The 19,471-nt window shown below is 53.2% G+C and overlaps 2 protein-coding genes and 1 long non-coding RNA gene across 5 annotated transcripts in view; 1 reads left to right on the forward strand and 2 right to left on the reverse strand.

The window, feature by feature from the left end:
- Window positions 1-2,498, reverse strand: part of LOC139828116 (uncharacterized) — a 2,743-nt gene extending 245 nt beyond the window's left edge. The window contains exons 1-3 of the long non-coding RNA XR_011739398.1: window positions 2,162-2,498; window positions 786-877; window positions 87-182 (exon numbers count right to left, since the gene is read on the reverse strand). This is a non-coding gene — a long non-coding RNA (uncharacterized lncRNA). The remainder of the gene's footprint in view (window positions 1-86; window positions 183-785; window positions 878-2,161) is intronic.
- LOC136101928 (acetyl-coenzyme A synthetase 2-like, mitochondrial) lies at window positions 1,738-15,703 on the forward strand. 3 transcript variants are annotated; one of them, XR_011739397.1, is made up of 15 exons: window positions 1,738-2,250; window positions 3,622-3,718; window positions 4,941-5,140; window positions 5,615-5,790; window positions 6,682-6,834; window positions 7,627-7,774; window positions 8,200-8,337; window positions 8,541-8,633; window positions 9,035-9,147; window positions 9,643-9,769; window positions 11,275-11,402; window positions 11,936-11,999; window positions 12,327-12,448; window positions 12,537-12,780; window positions 15,334-15,703. XR_011739397.1 is itself a non-coding variant. In XM_065838534.2 (14 exons), the coding sequence occupies exons 1-14, from the start codon at window positions 1,935-1,937 to the stop codon at window positions 12,711-12,713; spliced, it is 2,052 nt and encodes a 683-aa protein (XP_065694606.1). In that variant the 5' UTR covers window positions 1,738-1,934; the 3' UTR covers window positions 12,714-13,262. The 3 variants fall into 3 exon arrangements, 1 of the variants encoding a protein (XP_065694606.1); XR_010651402.2 differs by lacking the exon at window positions 15,334-15,703 and adding an exon at window positions 14,432-15,290; XM_065838534.2 differs by lacking the exon at window positions 15,334-15,703 and having other exon boundaries at window positions 12,537-13,262.
- ABCD4 (ATP binding cassette subfamily D member 4) overlaps window positions 13,209-19,471 on the reverse strand; it is a 15,734-nt gene continuing 9,471 nt past the window's right edge. The window contains exons 10-19 of the mRNA XM_065838537.2: window positions 18,766-18,857; window positions 18,512-18,601; window positions 18,037-18,245; window positions 17,650-17,741; window positions 17,401-17,437; window positions 16,101-16,150; window positions 15,783-15,835; window positions 15,346-15,422; window positions 14,049-14,164; window positions 13,209-13,886 (exon numbers count right to left, since the gene is read on the reverse strand). Of these exons, the coding sequence (XP_065694609.1) occupies window positions 13,791-13,886; window positions 14,049-14,164; window positions 15,346-15,422; window positions 15,783-15,835; window positions 16,101-16,150; window positions 17,401-17,437; window positions 17,650-17,741; window positions 18,037-18,245; window positions 18,512-18,601; window positions 18,766-18,857 (912 nt within the window). The 3' untranslated portion in view covers window positions 13,209-13,790. The remainder of the gene's footprint in view (window positions 13,887-14,048; window positions 14,165-15,345; window positions 15,423-15,782; window positions 15,836-16,100; window positions 16,151-17,400; window positions 17,438-17,649; window positions 17,742-18,036; window positions 18,246-18,511; window positions 18,602-18,765; window positions 18,858-19,471) is intronic.

The raw sequence follows: 19,471 nt of genomic DNA on the forward strand, positions 1-19,471 counted from the left end.
TCCCCACCCAGGCAAGGAGAAGACAAGGCTTGGGTGCCACCCTCCCTTTGAGGTGAAAGACAAAGCTGAAAGGAGTATGCTTGTACCTGGAGCAGATGTTAGGCATCATGGCATACAACTGGTCATGGAACAAGTCACTTCAGCATCCATAACAGCCCCAGTCACCTGGTATCACATGTTCCCTGGCATCAGAGAGAAAGTCGGACCTTCAGGCAGGCTCAGCCTCTGCCAGGAGCAGGTAGTGGGGCCCAGCCAGCCCTGGAAGCAGAGTTGGCAGCCAGATGCCGCAAGCACAGGGGAGCTTGTTGCGTGGGAGTGGCACAAATGGGTTTCCAACAAGGCCAGCTTCAGTTTGAGAGTAGCAGGAGCCCATACTGAGGTATCAGAGAAGAAACCAAGATTCGCCCATCCCGCTAAGGACGGGTGGGTATGGTCTGATGGAAACACCTGATGTCTTACAGGGGGAAAAGGCTGAGGCAGGGCAGACATGCAAAGGAAATGAGAGACTTTGCTTGTGGAATGATGAGACTGCTTGGGTTTGTCTTTGTGGAACAGCAGTAAGCCCACAGGACTGTGTTTTCCCGGGGTGACAGAGCCCTCCTAAGTCCTCACGTAGCTCTAGAAGCAACTCTGATACCAACCAGGTGTGTGGTCTAGGATGAGTGTACCTGCTGTCAAATAGCACCTGTCTCCCATACTGGTGTCCAGCCTGTTCACCCAAGATATCAGCCCTGCAGACCACCAGAGGTGTCGTACTATGAAGAACACAGAAGAGATCTACTAACCTCTCGTTACTGCTGTGGATCCCATTGGTGTGTCTGGTTGAGAACAGCCCTGCCTGTAGGGAGAGCTTTCTTCTGCTCTTCTCTTGTGCCCTCTAGGAAGGGAAGGGAACCTAGTCAATGAAATTAAGGAAACCTCCAAGCTCTGCCTTAAAAAACCACTACTTATATAGGGCCTGAAGGAGAGGAAGGCAGACAGACATTTGGAGGCATGGGGGCAGCTTAGCCTGGCTACAGCAGGTGGTGGGAGATCTTGGTGTGAGATGTGCTGCAGTGTTTCATGCCAAACCAGCACCTCAATCTACCATGGCCTCATTGAGTGCTTCCAGTCCACCCTGTGGTTCAGGCCTGTCTGAAGTGTTTGGGAGGAGGCAGAGAGCCCAGCCCAGCATGCCAGGGGAGACAGCTCTGATAGCCACCCAGCAGTGAGGTGGGATGGGATACAATATCCCCCTCCTGCAACAGACAGCCGCAGGAGAAAAACATTCCCTGGCCCACCAGAGACACCACAGCCCAGTGCTCTGCAGGGAATGGGCTTTAATTCTGGGAAGGAGATGGTCCTGTCACCCACAGCTAGCATGGAGGGGACCCTAACATTTACAGGTGGGCTGCCCTGGGCTGCCCTCATGGCTGGCAGAGGACCAGGGGGCTGCAGCCAGGGGCCTGTGAGGAGTAAGGGGATGAGGATGAATAGAGAGAGGTGGAAGACAGGCAAGTGGGGGCAAAGCAGAGGGGTCCAGGGATGCAGCTCAGCCCCAAGAGAGTGGGAGCAGGCTGGTAGAGCCTGGTCCAGGCACTTCAGTCCCCATGGGGAGCCCAGGCACCCGCTCGACCTGGCTCCCATTCAAGAGCAGCCGTCAGGACTCAAATTAGCATGAAGGTTATTTTCAGTTAAATATTTCTACAGTCCACCCTTTTGCCCTCCCTTAAAGGGATTGAATTTCATTTTTCCCATAGTGCTCTGGGAGAGACGAGGGGAGGAATGAGTCAGAGGAGAAGGGGTTCCCTGCACAGGAACTGTTTTGTGTCCAGTCAGCCCAGGGCAAAGTAGCCCCAGATCTCACAGGGGCCTGTCTTGGCCAGGTCAGGTATCCCAAGTGGCTGTGAGGGCTCCAGGCACCCATCTGCTTGATAAGAGGCAGGTGCCCTGGTATGATGGCTAGGCTGCTGGCCAGGGCTCTCTGCTCTAAAGCTCTTCCTTGGGGTCCCAGATGCTCCCCTGGGTCAGTGACTGCCCAAGCCTGGAGCCATGGGCCCCTCACTGCCTACATGCCCGAAGCCGTCGCCTTTCCCAGACTCAAGGACCACCAAGGCTTGTACAAGATGTCGGTGGAGCAGGGGGACGACTTCTGGGGAGCGCTAGGGAGAAGCCGGCTCACCTGGATCACTCCCTTCCGCTCTGTCCAGGACTGCGACCTGCGCCAGGGCAGGGTCTCCTGGTTCCTTGGTGGGCAGCTCAACGTGGCAGGTAAGGAGGGAGACGGACGTGGGAGCCCTCTAAGTGCCTGTGAGTGCCTCTCTGCAAAGAACTTTGGCCCTGGGAGCAGACTGGAGGAGCACAGAGTTAAAGGGTTGGAGTGAGGAGGACGCTCCAAAGGTCCAGTTGGTCCTGCAATGGCTGTAGTGTAGTGATGCAGCTGGTCCTAAGGGAGCAACTGGGTCTCGCTGGCGGGGCTGCAGCTGGGTGAGGGTGTTCTGGGAGCCGCGTTGCTCTCCCTCAGCTCCCATGGCTCACACAGCAGCTCAGCAGTTCCATTTTGCAGGACCACAGGCAACAGCGCTGAACTCTGTGCATTCAGCAGGCAGTGCTGCACTAGGCTGTCCCTGTGCAGCGAAGGCAGTCTGTATCTGCAGAAAGCAAAATGCAGGAGCAATGGGTGGTATTGGAAGTCCTCACAGCCATGTGAGGCTCCTTCTGTGGGCTGGGGCTACCAGGGGAAGACATAGGGGCTGGTGACACTGTGTCCTGCTTACAGTACTCTTGGTCCCAGTGTCCAAAATACAAGACAAGACCTCAGAAATCATGTCCTAAACAGTCTATTTGGGTAGGAGAGCAGTGGTTATTTGCCTTTGGGATTTGAGGTCTTACTGTTCCCCCTTCCGTGTGTGTTTCTTTCTCTCCTGTACGACTACAAACGGTGAGGAGAAAAAGGCATTTTGGTATGCAAACTGGGGCTGCTACACCATCCCATGACCTCGCTAGTGGGTTTGAGGAAAACAAAGAGGGGAACAAAGCTTCTGAGGAAACTGCAGCTGCCAGCAATGTAGGAAACTTTTCGCAGAATTACAGCCCAAGCCTCACCCTACCATGTCTCTGGAAAGCCAGGGGCTGTGCACACCTGGCCTTTGGTCTCCTCCATCTTGGACAAATGCACCCTCCAGCCTTCCTGTGAAGAGCTTTGCCTCATCCTACTTTTGTTATTTAGCCACTGAAAATCTGCCCTAGTCCACTCCAGAGGCAGTTGCAAGGCAGTGCTGGGTGGAGTCATGGCTGAGTTAATGTTTGCCAGGCCCTCTGAGGGCACTGGGGATGTGACCTCCAAAGCAACTTCAAGCACTTTTTGTTCTGGACTGCATTAGGTTTCAATTAAGGGGGAAGCTGATAGTGGGGATTGGTAGGCATTGGAGTGCTGAGGAGTGTAACGAGCTTGGGATGGTGCTTGTGGTCTGCTGGCTGGTATCCACAAAAGTTATTCCAGTGGATGCACAAGGCTGGTACTGAAGAGACTCACGCACAGCCCTGACTCTGATCTGAAAATGGGGCTGCCAGTGCTGGCTTTACGGGAGGTAAGAGGTACTGAGGGTTGCTCTGGCAATGAGGCTGGTTCATCTTTTCCAGTGAATTGTCTGGATCGACATGTCCATGTAGCCCCAGACAAAGTGGCCTTAATCTGGGAGAAGGATGAACCAGGAGAGGAGGTGCGGGTCACGTACAGGTCAGTACTTACCTCTGAGCATATGAGACATGTCACAGCGTGCATGAGCACTGCACAGGGCTGATCTGCTGATGTGCTTCACGTGAGGGGATGCAGCATTTTTTTGTACAGATAGATCAACAATATGGTGGCTGTTGGCTTGCCTGTGCTGATCTGAGACTTCAGCCTACACTCTGATTAACCCTTTGGTTCCGAGGGGTCCCTACCCAGGTGGGGAGGCAGATGTAAGCCCCTTGTGGCAGCACCGCAATGCTTGTAGGTAAGATCACATGGGAAAGTCACATGTGTGCCTTTCTAGAAAGGCTCCTGGTGTCTAAACTTGGAAGTGAATGGTCTGCAAGAGAGGCCAGATTCACAGCCACATGGGTGCTGGGAGGTCCTGTGCGCATCCACACATCAGCAACACTGCTGGGTTTGGTTCTTTGTGGGGGCTGCCTGTCCAGCCTTGCTAGGTTGGTCTGGGCCCCCCCCACCTTCCAGCTCAGTTTGCCTGCTCTCTCAGTCTCCACTGCAAAATCCATGTACATCCCTCTGCACACAGAATAAGTCTCTCTGTCCTCTCTGGCTCCAGACCTCATACGATAAACGTGACCATCCACCCCTGCCAATCTCCCTGCATGGAGAGCCCTTCCATTAAATGAGTCACTGACAGCCAAGCCATGGTTTCTGGGAGGGATGCTTTTCAGGAGAGGCATCGTTTTGCTCACTGCTTTCCTACAACTGCTGTTCTCACTGGTGGGCACAAGCTCTGGAGAACTTGACCTTGTCAGCTTTAGCAAAGCACAGGGCCCTGTTTTCATGGGGAAAGTTATCAGACTCCCCTTGTGTAGCCTCTAGCCTTGCAGGGCACTGTGTTTCTTCAGTTGTATGGGCTGATAAGAATTGTCATTGGGAAAGTCAGCTGAGGTGGTGTGGGCTTGCTGTGCCAGATAAATTGCCAGTGGCCATTGCTGGCCCTATGGCTTGCTCCTCATGCTGGCCAGAGAGAGTGTCAGGCTCTGTACAGAGGCCATTCTGATTTATTTATTTTCCATAAATAATTGCCCATGTTAGTGACTGTCTTCTCCTTCCCACTGATATTTTATAGTTCTCCCATGGACTCCCAGTGTGGGAGGTTAGGGTACACAGGGATGTAAGCTGCACAGCTGAGGCCCCCCATCTTTATGCACGCTGGTGAGATCTGCGAGGAAGTCTCTAACTGTGCCATTGGTTCTTTGGGCAGGGAACTGCTGGAGCTGACGTGCCGCCTGGGGAACACCTTAAAACGTCAAGGGGTGAAACGTGGTGACAGGGTGACAATCTACATGCCCCCATGCCCACTGGCAGTGGCTAGCATGCTAGCCTGTGCCCGCATTGGGGCTGTGCACGCAGTGGTGTTTGCTGGGTTCAGCGCAGAGTCCCTTGCAGACAGGATCCGGGATGGTAAGAGCCAGTGGGTAACAGGAATGTGTGTTTCCCTTGGGGGACAGTGCTGAGCTTGTTGATTTGGCAGCTGGGGAGGCTCAGGGTTGCGCTGATAGCAAAACTTTCTGGAGTAAGACTCCCTGGGCTCAGTGAGGGTGGCCGGCCATGATGTGTGGCCATAGAGCAGGGATTAGCACCCCAGGAAACCACACAGGCTCACTAAATATCTTCCAGCCCATAGGGTGGACTGGTTCTCTCCTTCATCCAAGGGACTGAAGTGGCCTAGGATACAGTGTCTCCTCTGAGAGGATGCAACACAGGCAGGAATGAATAGCAAACAAAGATGCAAAGCTGCTGTTTCTGCTAAACTGAGGGCATGAGTAACAGGGGCTGGGAGACAGTGGGAGAGGTGCAGGGTCATGGCAGAGCCAAACTGCTGTGTGGTGGATGAAGAGGGGCAGAGCTACTTATGTGGTTCTTCTGCCTTTGCAGCCCAGTCGGAGACAGTGATCACAGTGAACCAGGGCCTGAGAGGTGGCAAGGTTATTCAGCTAAAGAAGACAGTGGACCAGGCTGTGAAGCAGTGCCCAGGAGTGAAACGGGTTCTGGTTTCCATGAGGACTGATAGCAAAGTTCCCATGACAGCCATGGATGTGCCGCTGGAGGAGGTGAGAGGCTGCCCAGCACTACTGCTGCTTCCCATGGGCAATGTGCCTGGTCTGGGAGCAGGGACAGAGCGTGGAGATAAGGTCCTGGCTAGCCATGACAGTTTTTCTGGTGTTGACATGATGTAGGGACATTGTCCTGCAGCAGCAGCAGCTGGAGCTGTACACAAGTTCAGGAGAGTCTTGGGAGCCATCAGGAGAGGTAACTGGTAGCTCTTCCTGCACACCAGCCCTATACTGTCACAGGCAGGCAGTGCAAACCAGGGCTAGTAGCAGGGTGGACGAGGGGCTAGAAACACCCCAGGCATGGGCTGACATGTGAGTTCAGCCTTGTACAGCCACTGCACTGTCACACACAGCTCTGCTGGCAGACCTGGCACCCCCTGTGAGCACCGCTGGCAGCTGGTGTCCAATTAAGCAGGCAGAGAAGCTGCTCATGTGCTCTTTATCCGTGGCACACAGGATGGCCAGGCTGCCAGCATGGAGCACTGCTGCTGAAGAGGTGAGCCCCTGCTGTGTGTTTCTGTTAGCTCCCTGGGGCTACAAAGAGGTTTCTCTGCCTCTGCTCATCCCATCCGCAAGCAATCAGTGCTAGAAAGCCTTCCTGGCAGAGTTCTGTGCTGGTCAAAGCAGCAGCAGAGTAAAAATAGCTGCCTCTTACTCAGCAGGTCTGCTCTGGCTGATGACAGCATTTACCAGCTCAGCACAGTGAAAGAGAAGTCAGGATGGAAAGCAAGGGGGTGCAGGTGGGGAGGTGGGGGGGACAGTATGTGGGGAGCCGGGTGGTGCAGGTGCTTGGAAGATGCTCAAGGGAGAAGTGCACATGTGGATGTACGGACAACACAGGGAAGCCTGTGAGAGCCTGTGAGACAATGGCTGTGCTCTCTCCTGCAGGAGATGATGAAGGAGGATGCACACTGTGAACCCGCTGTCATGGACAGTGAAGACATGTTGTTCCTTCTCTACACATCAGGTAGCACTGGCAAACCCAAGGGCCTAGTTCACTCCCAAGCTGGTTATTTGCTGTTTGCTGCTCTCACGCACAAGGTAATGGGACCCAGCCACAGAGTGCTTGTGAGCTGGCAGTTCATAGACGGTGCAGGGAATAGATATGGTGTCTTGTTGCACCATGAGATCATCTTTATCCAGAACACAGTCTCTGGGAAGCCCTCCTAGAGCATCAGCCCAGTAGAGCACATCTGCCTACAGGTAGTGGGGAAGAGCAACACATGCTCAGAAGCAGGGCCTCCCAAAAACTTACTCCTTTGAGCATCTCTGCTGGGATCCTTGCTGAGCTCAGGGTTTTCCTGAGGGTTTATGGTGCATTTGGAGCCTAGTAGTGCCTGTGGGTGGCTCATGGAGGCCTCTACCTCACTGCCTTTGCCTACAACTCCTTGCCTTCAATGTGGGCCTGTGGGTGTGGAGGGTCCATCCTCACCCTGAAATTTCTCCTACTTTGATGCTAGAGGATACTTGGATCAGCCTTGTCTAGACACCAGTAGAAGAAAGGGGCTGTAGCTTTCTCCTTTGGAAAAGAGAAAATTTGGCTGTGTTAGTTTTGTTTGTTTGGTTTTTTTTTGGTCTCTCTTCCTTCCTCCTGCACCTTCATAAAGCACTCGATCACTCGATTTTTTTTTTTTTTCTGATAATATAATAATACTCTGATAATATAATAAAACTCTGCAGGAAGAGGGTGTCCCTGCAGGGGTGGTGTAATGATGGAAGAATGTAATAACATTATGGCTAAGTGAGGGTACACTGCTCCTGGTTGTCCTCCTTGCCGGGAGGGCAGGCCCAGGTTGTCCTTATCCCCCTCACTGCCTCTCCTCTCTTGAGCAGTATGTGTTCGACTACCAGGACAGAGACATCTTTGGCTGTGTGGCAGACATCGGCTGGATCACGGGGCACACCTATGTGGTCTATGGCCCCCTCTGCAATGGCGGCACTACAGTCCTTTATGAGAGCACTCCCATCCATCCTAACCCTGGTGAGTAAGAAGGCGGCTAGAGCGAGCTGGGATACGCCACAGCCACCCTGCGTGGGGTGGGCAGCTGGCGGCTTGATGCCAGGACACAGACAGCAATGCTTCTGCCTCGGCAGGAACAGACTGTGGGCTGTGCCTAGCTGAGAGCTGCAAGGGAAAGGGACTTTTCCTCTGGTTAGGAAGCCACTGCTGCTTCTCTAGGAGTGAAGTTGTTTCTCCCTGTCCCTCCCTGCAGCAGGGAGAGTAGCAGAGCTAGGTGATGTCAAAGAAAAAGGGTTGCAGCTGCTCCTGGGCTGCTTTAGTCATTCCCAGAGTGGGGTTAACTTAGCTGAGGGTCCAGGCGCTGCTGGAGAGCCCTTCCTCTCACCTCCTCTCTCTTGGTCTTGGGGATCCTGTGCAGATGTTTACTGGCCCTGTTTCCATTCCAGGCCGCTACTGGGAAACAGTGGAGAGGTTAAAAATTAACCATTTCTATGGGGCACCCACTGCCATCCGCCTGCTCCTGAGATACGGTGATGAATGGGTGAAGAAGTATGACCGCTCTTCTCTCAAAGTGCTTGGCTCAGGTAACTGCTGGTGGCATGGGCTAGAGCAGCACATTCTTGAACAACAGGTTTTGCCTCTTCCCACAAATGCCAAGAGTAACAGCATATGAGAGTAGAAAGTCGTCAGACTCTCCTATTTGGGGGGTGACTCCATGAGCAGGCCTTTGGAAGCTGTGTCTTTGACCTGATCTTTCAGCTCTGTTCCCTTGTCCTTCCCTTTGCAGTGGGGGAGCCCATCAACAAGGAGGCGTGGGAGTGGTACTTTCGTGTGGTCGGCGAGACACGGTGCCCAGTAGTGGACACGTGGTGGCAAACTGGTGAGATGTGTATGACCCCTCGTTCCAGCTTCTGCTCTCCCAGGCTGTAGGAGTGACTTGCTGCTTTGTTGGCCAAACGGAAGTGGTTGTTACCGGAACTCTTGTATGAGCAATGCCATAAGCGGCCATAGGCACCAAAACACTAAAGAGATAAATGGCCTTTAAAACTATCCCAGAGAAACACAGGGCAGGTGGTGGTAGGGAGCTGATCTCTGCTGAACTAAATGAGCAGGATCATCCTTCTGCAAAGAGCCTTTCCCTGCTCTCCGGCAAACCCAGCCTCAACCTGTGGTCCAGCAGCATGCAGCAAGGGCCAGGGCAAAAGCTGTTGGCCAAGCAGTGCTACCTGGCTTTCCTCTTGCCCCTGACTTTGATGAGCATTACAGCTTCTTTTTCTTCAGAAACAGGAGGCATCTGTATCTCACCTCGTCCTTCTAATCCTGGAGCTGAAATCCTTCCAGGCATGGCTATGAGACCTTTTTTTGGGATCAGCCCCTCCCTCCTGGATGACAAGGTACATTTTTAACCTGCAGCCCCAGCACCAGCTCAGCTCACTTTCCCCCAGATGCTTGCAGACAGGTGTGGAAATTTGCAAACCCCTTTCCTGCTCACCTCTGCTAGATGGCCACCCTCTTTACCAGAAAAGGACTACCAGTAAAGCTGTTCTTGCACCTAGTGCAGAAGTCGAGTTGTTTTCTACCTTGCTCTGTCCTGACAAGACAGGCTGTGCTTGGGTTCTCTACTGGCCTTTCCAGGGTGAGGTAGCTGGGCAGGCACAGCCAGCCTCCCTGGATGAGCCCTGTGTCCCAGCACGGCAAGCAGCTGGTGGCAGACCTCCTCTGGGAGAGACTGGGCCTGTCCCCTTGGAGCCAGGGGCATAGGACACCCCTCACTACCTTCCCTGGCGCTGCCATCACAGGGTTGTTACTGGACATAGTGGTAAAAATAGACAATGACTAAACAACCCAAGTACCCTCAGCCATGGTTACTAAACGTAACTATTTTGCAGGGAAATGTCCTTCTGGAAAACAACATCTCTGGAGCCCTGTGCATCTCACGAGCCTGGCCAGGCATGGCACGAACCATTTACAAAGACCACAAGAGATTTCTGGAAACCTACCTGACTCCTTATCCAGGTAAGGAAACATTGTGGCAGGTCACGGCAGAGGTGTTTGGTTTGGTACACCTGGGTCTGCCTGCTGGCTTTCTGCACAGGGCAGGACTTGGGAGAGCTGGCACTGTTGCTTCATTCTTCTACACTCCCTACGGTGTTGAGGGCCTTCATCTGCCCCTGCCTGAGACCTCATCACTGCCATGAGAATAGGCTTCTGTCACTCACTTTCCCCATTGGATCACATGTGGTTTTATGGCAGTGGATTTTTCCTTCTGCCTCCAATGCCCTCAAGCACAGAGAGGCCTCTTGCTGCATCTCTTGCAAACCCTGTTGGCTCCTGTCGCTCATACAGAGACACTGAGCAAGCCCAAGTGTGTGTCTCCATGTGAAGCAAAGGGGTCAAGCAGCAAGACCACAGGTACCTGCACTGGGGCAAATTTGCTGATGACACCAAGTTGGGGGGCAGTGTTGACCTGCTGGAAGGCAGGAGGGCTCTGCAAAGAGATCTGGATAGACTGGAAAAATGGGCTGATTCCAATGGGATGAAGTTCAACAAGGCCAAGTGCCGGGTCCTGCACTTTGGCCACAACAACCCCCTTCAGCGCTACAGGCTGGGCACAGAGTGGCTGGAGAGCAGCCAGACAGAAAGGGACCTGGGGGTACTGATTGACAGCAAGCTCAACATGAGCCAACAGTGTGCCCAGGTGGCCAAGAAGGCCAATGGTATCCTGGCCTGTATCAAAAATAGTGTGGTCAGCAGGACAAGGGAAGTGATCCTTCCCCTGTACTCTGCATTGGTGAGGCCACACCTGGAGTATTGTGTTCAGTTCTGGGCCCCTCAGTTCAGGAGGGATATTGAGGTGCTGGAGCGGGTCCAGAGAAGAGCAACAAGACTGGTGAAGGGACTTGAGCACATGACCTATGGTGAGAGGCTGAGGGAGCTGGGGTTGTTCAGCCTGGAGAGGAGGAGGCTTAGAGGTGACCTCATTGCTCTCTATAACTACCTGAAGGGAAGTTATAGTCAGGTGGGAACTGGTCTCTTCTCCCAGGCAGTTAGCAATAGGACAAGGGGACATGGGCTTAAACTCTGCCAGGGGAAGTTTAGGCTGGATATTAGGAAGAAGTTCTTTACGGAAAGAGTGATCAGGCATTGGAATGGCCTGCCTAGGGAGGTGGTGGACTCACCGTCCCTGGAGGTTTTTAAACTGAGATTGGACATGGCTCTTAGTGCCATGATCTAGTAAATGGGCTGAAGTTGGACCAAGGGTTGGACTTGATGATCTCTGAGGTCTTTTCCAACCTAGCCAATTCTGTGATTCTGTGATTCTGTGATTAGCACACTGCAGAATGAGGAAAGGAGCCCAGTGACGGAGCAGGTAGCAACAGAGGCAGACAACTAGTAAGGAAGGTAGGCACATGACCCCTGGTGTCAACAGAGAGGAGAAGGGTCAAGGTGAGAATGTGTCTGGTGAGCAGTTCACAAGCTCACTGTAACAACTGACAATGGCATGGTTCTGGCCCCTGCAGGGTTTTTCTTCACTGGGGATGGCGCGTATCGTACCAGTGAGGGCTACTACCAGCTGACAGGACGGCTGGATGACATCATTAACATCAGCGGGCACCGGCTGGGCACTGCAGAGGTGGAAGATGTTGTGGTAAGAGAAGTGGGTGGGAGGTAAAGCCATTTGAGGGGGCAGCGAAGGTGCACTGGTGGTGCCCAGGGAAGCCTCTTGGAAATACCCAGAGAGAAACACACTGCTGCTGTAGCTTCAGGGAGCACTGCTGGACACATGGCCTGCCTGCAGGAACAGCTTCCCACCCTCTCCCCTCCCTTTTCACTCTGCAGCAAGAGAGGTACAAAGCCTGATACGCTTGATGCTGTAAGCAGGCAAATCCGAAAGCATCCATGGGCCAGTAAAGGTTGTGGGACCTAGTGGAGCAATCTGGAGGTGCACAACAGTGTCTAGAAGGTGCAAGACTAAATCAGCCAGAGACAGGGGGAAAGACTTGTGTTTGCAGACCAACCTGCTAAGGGAAGAAGGAAAAAGGGCAGAGGCCACCTGAGGCCCTTTCCTATTGTTCCACATTACTGTGGGTTGCAGCAGCCAAGCCAGGGCAGGGTGGGTCCCAGGTGGCAGACAGACTGCTGAAAAGTGCTGAGACAAACCCTAGCCCTGTTTTCTTCCAGAATCACCATGTGGCAGTGGCGGAATCTGCTGTCATCGGCTACCCACATGAGATCAAGGGAGAAGGTGAGACACTTGCTTTCCTGCACCCAAAATGCCTGTCTTGGGCTGTTGCAATGCAGTGGGAAATAGCACTGTCACACCAACCACTGGTAACAATGCTGTGCCAACGCCCCCGAGTGGGGATCTTGACACAGCCATCACAAGCTATACTGCAACCAGTTGGGCTCTGCACGAGGTGCAAGTGCTGTGGTCAAAAGCACTTACAGCTCAGGGTACTGAGTATCCCCCAAGGCCACCAGCAGAGAGGCAACTCTCCTGGCACGAGGTCCAGGCAGCCTCTCAGGAAGACACTGCACACACTGTCCAGTAACCCCACGGTCCTTCTGCCAGGAGCCTACGTGTTTGCTGTGCTGAAAAAGGGCAGCAGCTACACGCAGGAGACTCTTGCTGCTGAGCTACGGGAGCTGATCTCCAAGAAGATTGCAAAGTATGCAGCTCCAGAGTACGTTCAGGTAATGCCTGTAGGCTGACCCAGCACTCACTCTGGCAGCCTGGTGAAGCCCCTTCCCTCAGCCTTAGCTCTGCTCCTCCCTGTTACAGGTCACGCACCGGCTGCCAAAGACACGCTCAGGGAAGATTATGCGTCGGGTGCTAAGGAAAATTGTGGAGGGCAAGGCCAGTGAGCTTGGGGACATAACCACCCTGGATGATCATGAAGCTGTGCAGCAGATCATAGAGGGACACAAGCATCTGGTGGAAAGGCAGAAGAGCTGCTAGCTTGGCTCTGTCAGCAGCCACCTCCTGGTCCTTCACTGCAGAACTGGGGCCATATCCAGAAATATCAGTAAGCAACTGGTGCTCAGTAAGTTCTCAGAGGCTGTTACCTCCACTGCAGTCTCAGAGTGACCTCTGCACAACAGAGACCCTCAAAACCTCTGTCTTCACACCCCTGTGGGACGCAGGGAAGAAAACACGATACATCATAGGCAGAATGGTAAGGGGAGACCAGCTCTGTTTCCTCCCTAGAGGAAAGACCCACAGAAAGCCAAAAGCCCTCAGTGGGTTCCTTGTGCCTTGCAGTAGCTGTGGTAATAGCAACAGGGTAGGATACTACAGCCAGCCCTGGACAGGTATATCACTTCTACCCTGCTCTGCTCTTCAGTAGACTAGTCCAAGAGCACCGCCAATATTCAAGCATCTCCTCCAAAGCAAACCCCAGGAGGAAAAGATGCAGCAGCCAGGTTAACAACTACTGACTCTTCTCCATAAACATTATTGGAAAACAGGCCCCAGATTTTAATACAAAGATGTTCCTTAGACCTGTAACCCTGTGTCATAAGGAGAGCAGAGACATGTCCTTCTTTGCGCCAGCCATCTCTTTCCCTTGGCTCCTGCTGGGGAGCACAACCTTCGACACAGCCACTAGTACAGAAGCCTGTTCTGCAGAACTGTGTATCAAAGAGACGGAGGTCCCAGCGAGGCACAGAGGGCAGAACAGGAGGCTGCATCTCAGCCTTGCACCACTGCACCATGCACAAGTGGAGGCTCCTCTGGCCATTGCTTCTGCAAGCTCCATGAGGCAGCATCTTCTCTTTGGGCAGCCTAGCAGCTCAGCCCCTTCCCCCATGAAAGGCAGGGAGGTAGGAGAAGGGTGGCATAGATGTGTGTGCTCCTGGCAGAATCTCACACCACAAGTTCAGACTTGGCTCTGCATCCACCAGCAAATTGCAGAACTGGTCTTGCACTGGATGAATCCTTTGTTGACAGCTGTTGGCTCAGCAGCCCTATGTCTGCTAGGCAGAGCTCTCCCATGCATGTGCAGGATCTGCGGCTGGCCAGACAAGAGCATGTTTTTCAGCATCTTTCTCCAGCTGGGAGCCGCTTCATCTTCTCGCACCGGGTGAGCTCCCATCTTCCCTCCCCATGAAGTTTCAAAATCCAGCTGTGGAACTGCAATTCAATAACACAGTAACTGAGGGATGTCTCTATGAGGGCATATCTTCCCACCCTAAGGGTCTCCAGCCTCAGCCACTCCCCTCTGCTCGCCAGGGACTCTCTCTACCTCCCCCTGGTCTTCCCACCACAGCATGGAGTGCTGCCTCCCCATTGCACCTTTTCCAGGCTGGCCCTGTGTCCCACGCTGATCAGTGTCATGCCCAGCTGAAGGCACACATGGTACAGTTCATGCTCCACCTCTTCTGTCAGGGCACTGGTGGCTTCATCTAGCACTGAAAAAAAAAGCCACAAGCCCCACAAATGCCCTTTCCTCCCAAGTGATCATCTCTCTCTGGGCAAAAGACCAGCAACTGCTGAGAACATTTCAGATATTAACCAAAGCTCACCAAAAGCATCTGCAGAAGACAAATGAGGAGAAGCCTAAGGACCCTGATTTTCCTCTGGCACAGCTAGTGTCAGCCAACTGGGAAAGTGCCCTTCCCCACAAGCCCTCAAATCCACTCAAACAGCACAGTTGACATCTTCCTCTCTCTCAACAGTTGCCAGCCACTGCCTCACCTTCACTGCTGTGAAAGCCAAGACGAAACCCTCCCAAGGTGGTCCATGCCCCAGAGCACTGGGCTGAGCAGGAACCTGTGCACCACTCCCACCCAGACCCCACCTAGAGCAGCCAGGATGGCCTGGGACACCTTCCTGTCAGTTCAGGGTAAATCCTACAGATGTGGAGCAGATAAATTCAATTTGTCTTACACAATCTCTACGGCTTTTAGCTTGCAATCCACAGGTTCCTTCTGCCCAGACAGCACCGAGCTGTGCCGCTTCAGGGGAGAGATACTTACATGTGGCTACTCGCTACTGACACTGGCTCTGTTCACCCACACCCAACCTGGCCCTCACAGCAAGTACCCCAACAGCCCCTACAGCCCCCAGCCATCACTAGCCATCTAGATGTGCAAAGGAAATTAGCCCCATCTGCAAATGGGCACTACTTCTGAGATCTCTCAGGATCGTTTTCCCCATCACTCCTCGTCTTCTTTTGCTGCGTTACAGCTAAATTTCCCACATTGCTTCCACAACCCTATAGAGGTTCATGAGCTTCAGCTACGGCAGCTGACACCCTGCTCCCTAGCATGCACACTTCTCTGTGGCAACTCATGAGCAAGCTGACAGGGAGCTCCTTAAGGTGCCATTGGACCTGGACTGAGAACATAAATCACTGGTTCTCTAAGAAGGGAATGTCTTATATACAGCCTCTTGATTTACCACCCTCCACACAGATAACAAAATGTTTTCATCCCTGAATCCTCTGTGTGCTACGCTGCTAAAGTAATGGCCAAGATGAAGCATATTCCTAGCAAAGAAGGGATTTCATGAACTGTCTCTGTACCAGCTTCTCTACACCAAGAGCACTGCCTTTGTTTTTTCCTCTATTCTTTCACAGTCACTCACTCACCTGCGTATTTTGGCTGGAGGTAGAAGAGCCGTGCAAACGAGAGCCTCTGCATCTCCCCTGGGGACAGGATGTCACACCTGCAGCAGGGTCAAGATTCAAAACCTCCCTCCACAAAGACAGCTTGTCTGCTGATGAGCTTATGGTTGCTGATGCTGGAGATCCCAGGAAGGAGCTGTCCCTTGTGTCCCCCGTGCCCCCTCCATGCTGGGACCGGCTTTACACCCCTGTGCACAGTCAGCTGCCTGCAGAGCAGCATGGCTGGTGATTGTTTGCATTGATGCTTGGGCATGAAGGCTTTGCCCCTGTACACTGCCCACCTTCCCCAGGACACAGGTGGAAATAGATGTTTGTAAGTCCAGCAGCCATGTGCATCTGCTTGGAAGTGTTCCCCACCCAAAGGGATCACCCGAATTCAGGCAGACGATGAGCTCCCTTACCAGTTCCAGTCTACTGGCTCGTCCAGACCTCCAGCCCTTGCCAACAAATCAGTCTGTAGAGAGCACAGGAGACTTGTGAGCACAGCCCCGGCCCTGTCCCTAATCGCCCCCTTCCTGCTACTCTCTTTTCCTGCTTGAACTGAAGTTGCTCTGTATCCCTCCTCCTCTGCCTGTCCCACAGACCATCCTGTCCCAGCTGCAGACAATGTCCCTGTATGTGTGCAGCACACAGTTACGCTCCGCTGCCACAAAACTTCATTGCCTCTTCCTTCACTGGCAGCACCAGGCAAGACAGCAGCAGCCCTACCGGGGACTCACCAGCCCAACCAGCTCCAGGAATCGCACAATTCTCTCATCATCTGCAGATCCTAGGGGAGAATGCGGTAAAGCATAAACAGAGTCAATGTGTGCTGAGGCCACAGCTGCAAGGGGTTGGTGGGGCAAGAGGGAAGGTTTGGAGGATCTCCTGAGGTCCAGTGTAGCTGACTATATGAGGTTCTGAGCTTTGGCACTGAGAGCTCCCAAAGACTGACCTTCCCTAAAAATGTTAACTGTGCCTGTAAGCAGCACGCCAGGAGGCAGCTTGGCTCCACAGACACACCTGAGACTTGGCTCAGTCCATGGTCACAGGTAGACACAGCCTGAACACAAGGATCCAGGCCTCAATTGCCAAGGCCCTGCTCACCAGCCACTGTCTGATGGCTGACTGCTCGCTGCAGGCAGTGAAGTCATGGGAGCAGTTGCTCAGGTAACAGCCAGCAAAAGGAACCTAAGGGGGGGTGGGAAAAACCTCAGGGTGAACCAGCTGTGGACCAGAACATACTCTTACGCTGATACAGCTGCTATGGAAGCTGAGCAGAAGGGCTGTGCATCTGCCATGGACATCTCTCAAGCTGCTGAAAGACCACAACAGCAGCTGATGGCTGCAGTTACTCTCTGCAAGACTGTGACTCTCAAGTGTTGGAAAGCAGCACGTAGCACTGTTTCACTCGGACAGAATCACAGAATGGTTGGGTTTGGAAGGGACCTCTGGAGATCATCTAGTACAACCCACCAGCTAAAGCAGGTTCACCCCAAGCAGACTGCACAGGAAACTTAAACCTGGACATCTGTGAGCTGCAGCAGAGCACATGCATGGTCTGGCTTGGGAAGAGGGCAGGGAAAAAGGTCTATGTAGTCTGACCTCAACAGCATGCAAGGCCCTGGGACATCATTTGAAAAAAGAGGAACAGTGGAAGATGGAGGTGGATGGAAAATGAGAAAAAGGCAAACATGGCTTCCCCAAAGGCAGGTTGTACTAGACAGGCCAGATGTACCCCTACAGCAAGTTCAGAGGGCAGCAAGGTGCCTCGGCATATACCAGGTCTACTACAACACGGAGAGCACAGCCAGACTGTCCTCATAGCATCAAGAGAACATGTTCTCTCTGAAAGGGAGGGAACGCAGAGCTGACTTTAACCTACAGTAAAGTAAATATTCCAGAGAAAAGCAGTGAGCAGCTAAAGAGAAATGAATGAGTGCTCCTGATGAGGCATGGTAGGGGAGAAGCTGCACTGGGTACAGGACAGGTTGATGACACCACAGGGTTGGCTAATTGCTCTGATAAGTTTCGACTTACCTGAAGCTGGATAGATCTCCTTCAGGGGATAGATCACCTGTTTAACAGATCAAAAGAAACTGTATCAGAGGGAGCTGGATACAGCCCATCAGAGATGCAACAGTGGTGGCATAAGTTCAGGCATGAAGGAAGGAGCAGCCACAGGCATCCTCCCTTCTGCAGGCCTTTCTGCAGCACACAGGTAAACGCAGGGCACGACCATGGCTGGGAGCAGAGCTGGAGCCGGAGCAGAACCAGCCCTGGGCTCACCTGCTCACGCAGGCTTCCGTCTGTGAAGAAGGGTCGCTGTGGCAGGAACACCACACCCCGGGGGCCAAAGCAGGTCAGCATCTTGATGCTCCCTGCACAGAGACACACATCAAGCTGACAGAGACAGCCAGCAACTCCTCACCACCCCTGTGCAGTCCTGCCCCATGGAGTAGCTATCAAACCCCAGAACAGCTATACTTGCACCACAGGGCAAAGCAATGAGAGACAAAGCAGAATATGCAACACAGAGATGGGTGGCTCCAACGCATCAGCAACACATTCATCATCACAAGGTGGCACTGGCCTCACAACCCCACACTGCCACCTTCCAAACTCAGGGCGGTCCTGGTTGAGGAAGAGAAGGCTGAGGCAAGCAGCGGTCCTTACCCCGTGTGCTCTCCCAGAGTCCCCCCAGAGCCCTCAGGAGAGATGTCTTCCCTGTGCCAGTGTTCCCCACAATCATCACACTGTTCCCTTGTGAGATCCTGAGGCTCAGGTCCTTGATCAGCTGCTTGCCAGAGGACGGCACTGAAAGTGTCACTCGCTCCAAAAGGAAAGCTGTGTCCCTTGGCACTGGGTCCTCCCCTGAATGGCTGCTGCACCGCCACCAAGACAAAGGAGAAGAGATCTGGGGGTAAGTGATCATGCTGAGGTTGGTAAATACTAGGCACATTCCTTTGCTCCTTAGACCTCCTGTGCCCTTGTGACAGCAGCCTCATCCCACGCACATCCCGAATGTCAGATCACAGTGAGCACTGCCTGCTCGAACCAACAGCATGCAGCAGGCTGTGACACCAAGGGCCACTTCCATCCCATGACAACCGAACACTGCAAGGCAGCAAATTGCTGAGGGGAGACTCACTTGTTCAAATCCCAGCTGGCTTTGGCTTCTGAATAGTTATCATTTTTTTTTCTGCCAAGGCTCAGCAGGGTCTCCTGCAGTTCTCCAATCCTGGACAAACAAGAGGTTGCATGAATGCCAGGGACAACCCCAGCAGCCTCCTTACAATATCCAACCTTGTCCATGCTCTCTCACAAGCAAATATTTCTAATTTATTTAGCACAGACCTGTGCAGAGTCTTGTCCCACACTCTCCTCTCCTGGAGAGAAGCTCACCTGTGTGTGTAGCCAGCTACGTCGGTCATGGTGCTGGAGAGATCTATGAGCTGGCTGAAGCAGCCAATGAGGTAGATGGAAACAAAGGCGTTCTGGGGAGAAATCACACATCAGAGCAAAGGTCAGCACTGACCTGGGGTATGGCTCCTTCCTCCATGGCTGCAAGGAAGCAGCCAAGGAGTCCAAACATCTGGCCACATCAGCAGTCCAAGCAAGATGAAGGAGGGGTGGAGAGTTACACAGGGCAGTAGGAGAGAAGATGATGATATTCAGATGGAGCAAGGCTTCCCTACTCAGTACAGCAGTTTCTGCCAGGTGGACACATCTCCTGCCACCCAGGGATGGTGTTTAGAGAGTGTCTGCTGGCCAGCACAGGGTCCAGCATGCTCACTCCGTCTAAGTCGCACAGATTCAGGCCACCAGGCCCACACCAGCATCATATGTAGCCGAGAGCAGAGTGCCTCAGCCCACAGTGCCCACTTTGCCATTTTTAGCTCTGCATTCTCTGTCACAAGCCAGTTTCGAGTACCTGGGAATGAGTCAGGCCAGGAAGGCAAATTCAAGCCAGCTCAGCCTTGCAGGTGGCCAGGCTTACCACGGGCAGCAGCCCAGGGCATGACCCCAAACCAGAGCACTGTGCGGACCCAATCCCCACCCACACCACTGAAAGCCAGAGGCTTTCTGACTGCCTGTTTTTTTTGTTTTA

The sequence above is a fragment of the Patagioenas fasciata genome, chromosome 5 (assembly GCF_037038585.1).
Source record: "Patagioenas fasciata isolate bPatFas1 chromosome 5, bPatFas1.hap1, whole genome shotgun sequence".
NCBI lineage: Eukaryota > Metazoa > Chordata > Aves > Columbiformes > Columbidae > Patagioenas > Patagioenas fasciata.

Coding starts and splice junctions, on each gene's coding strand:
- LOC136101928 (XM_065838534.2), top strand. CDS start 1,935: ATGATGGCTAGGCTGCTGGCCAGGGCTCTCTGCTCTAAAGCTCTTCCT. Junction 6,835..7,626: donor TTGCTGCTCTCACGCACAAG/GTAATGGGACCC, acceptor TCTCTTGAGCAG/TATGTGTTCGACTACCAGGA. Junction 9,148..9,642: donor CCTCCCTCCTGGATGACAAG/GTACATTTTTAA, acceptor ACTATTTTGCAG/GGAAATGTCCTTCTGGAAAA.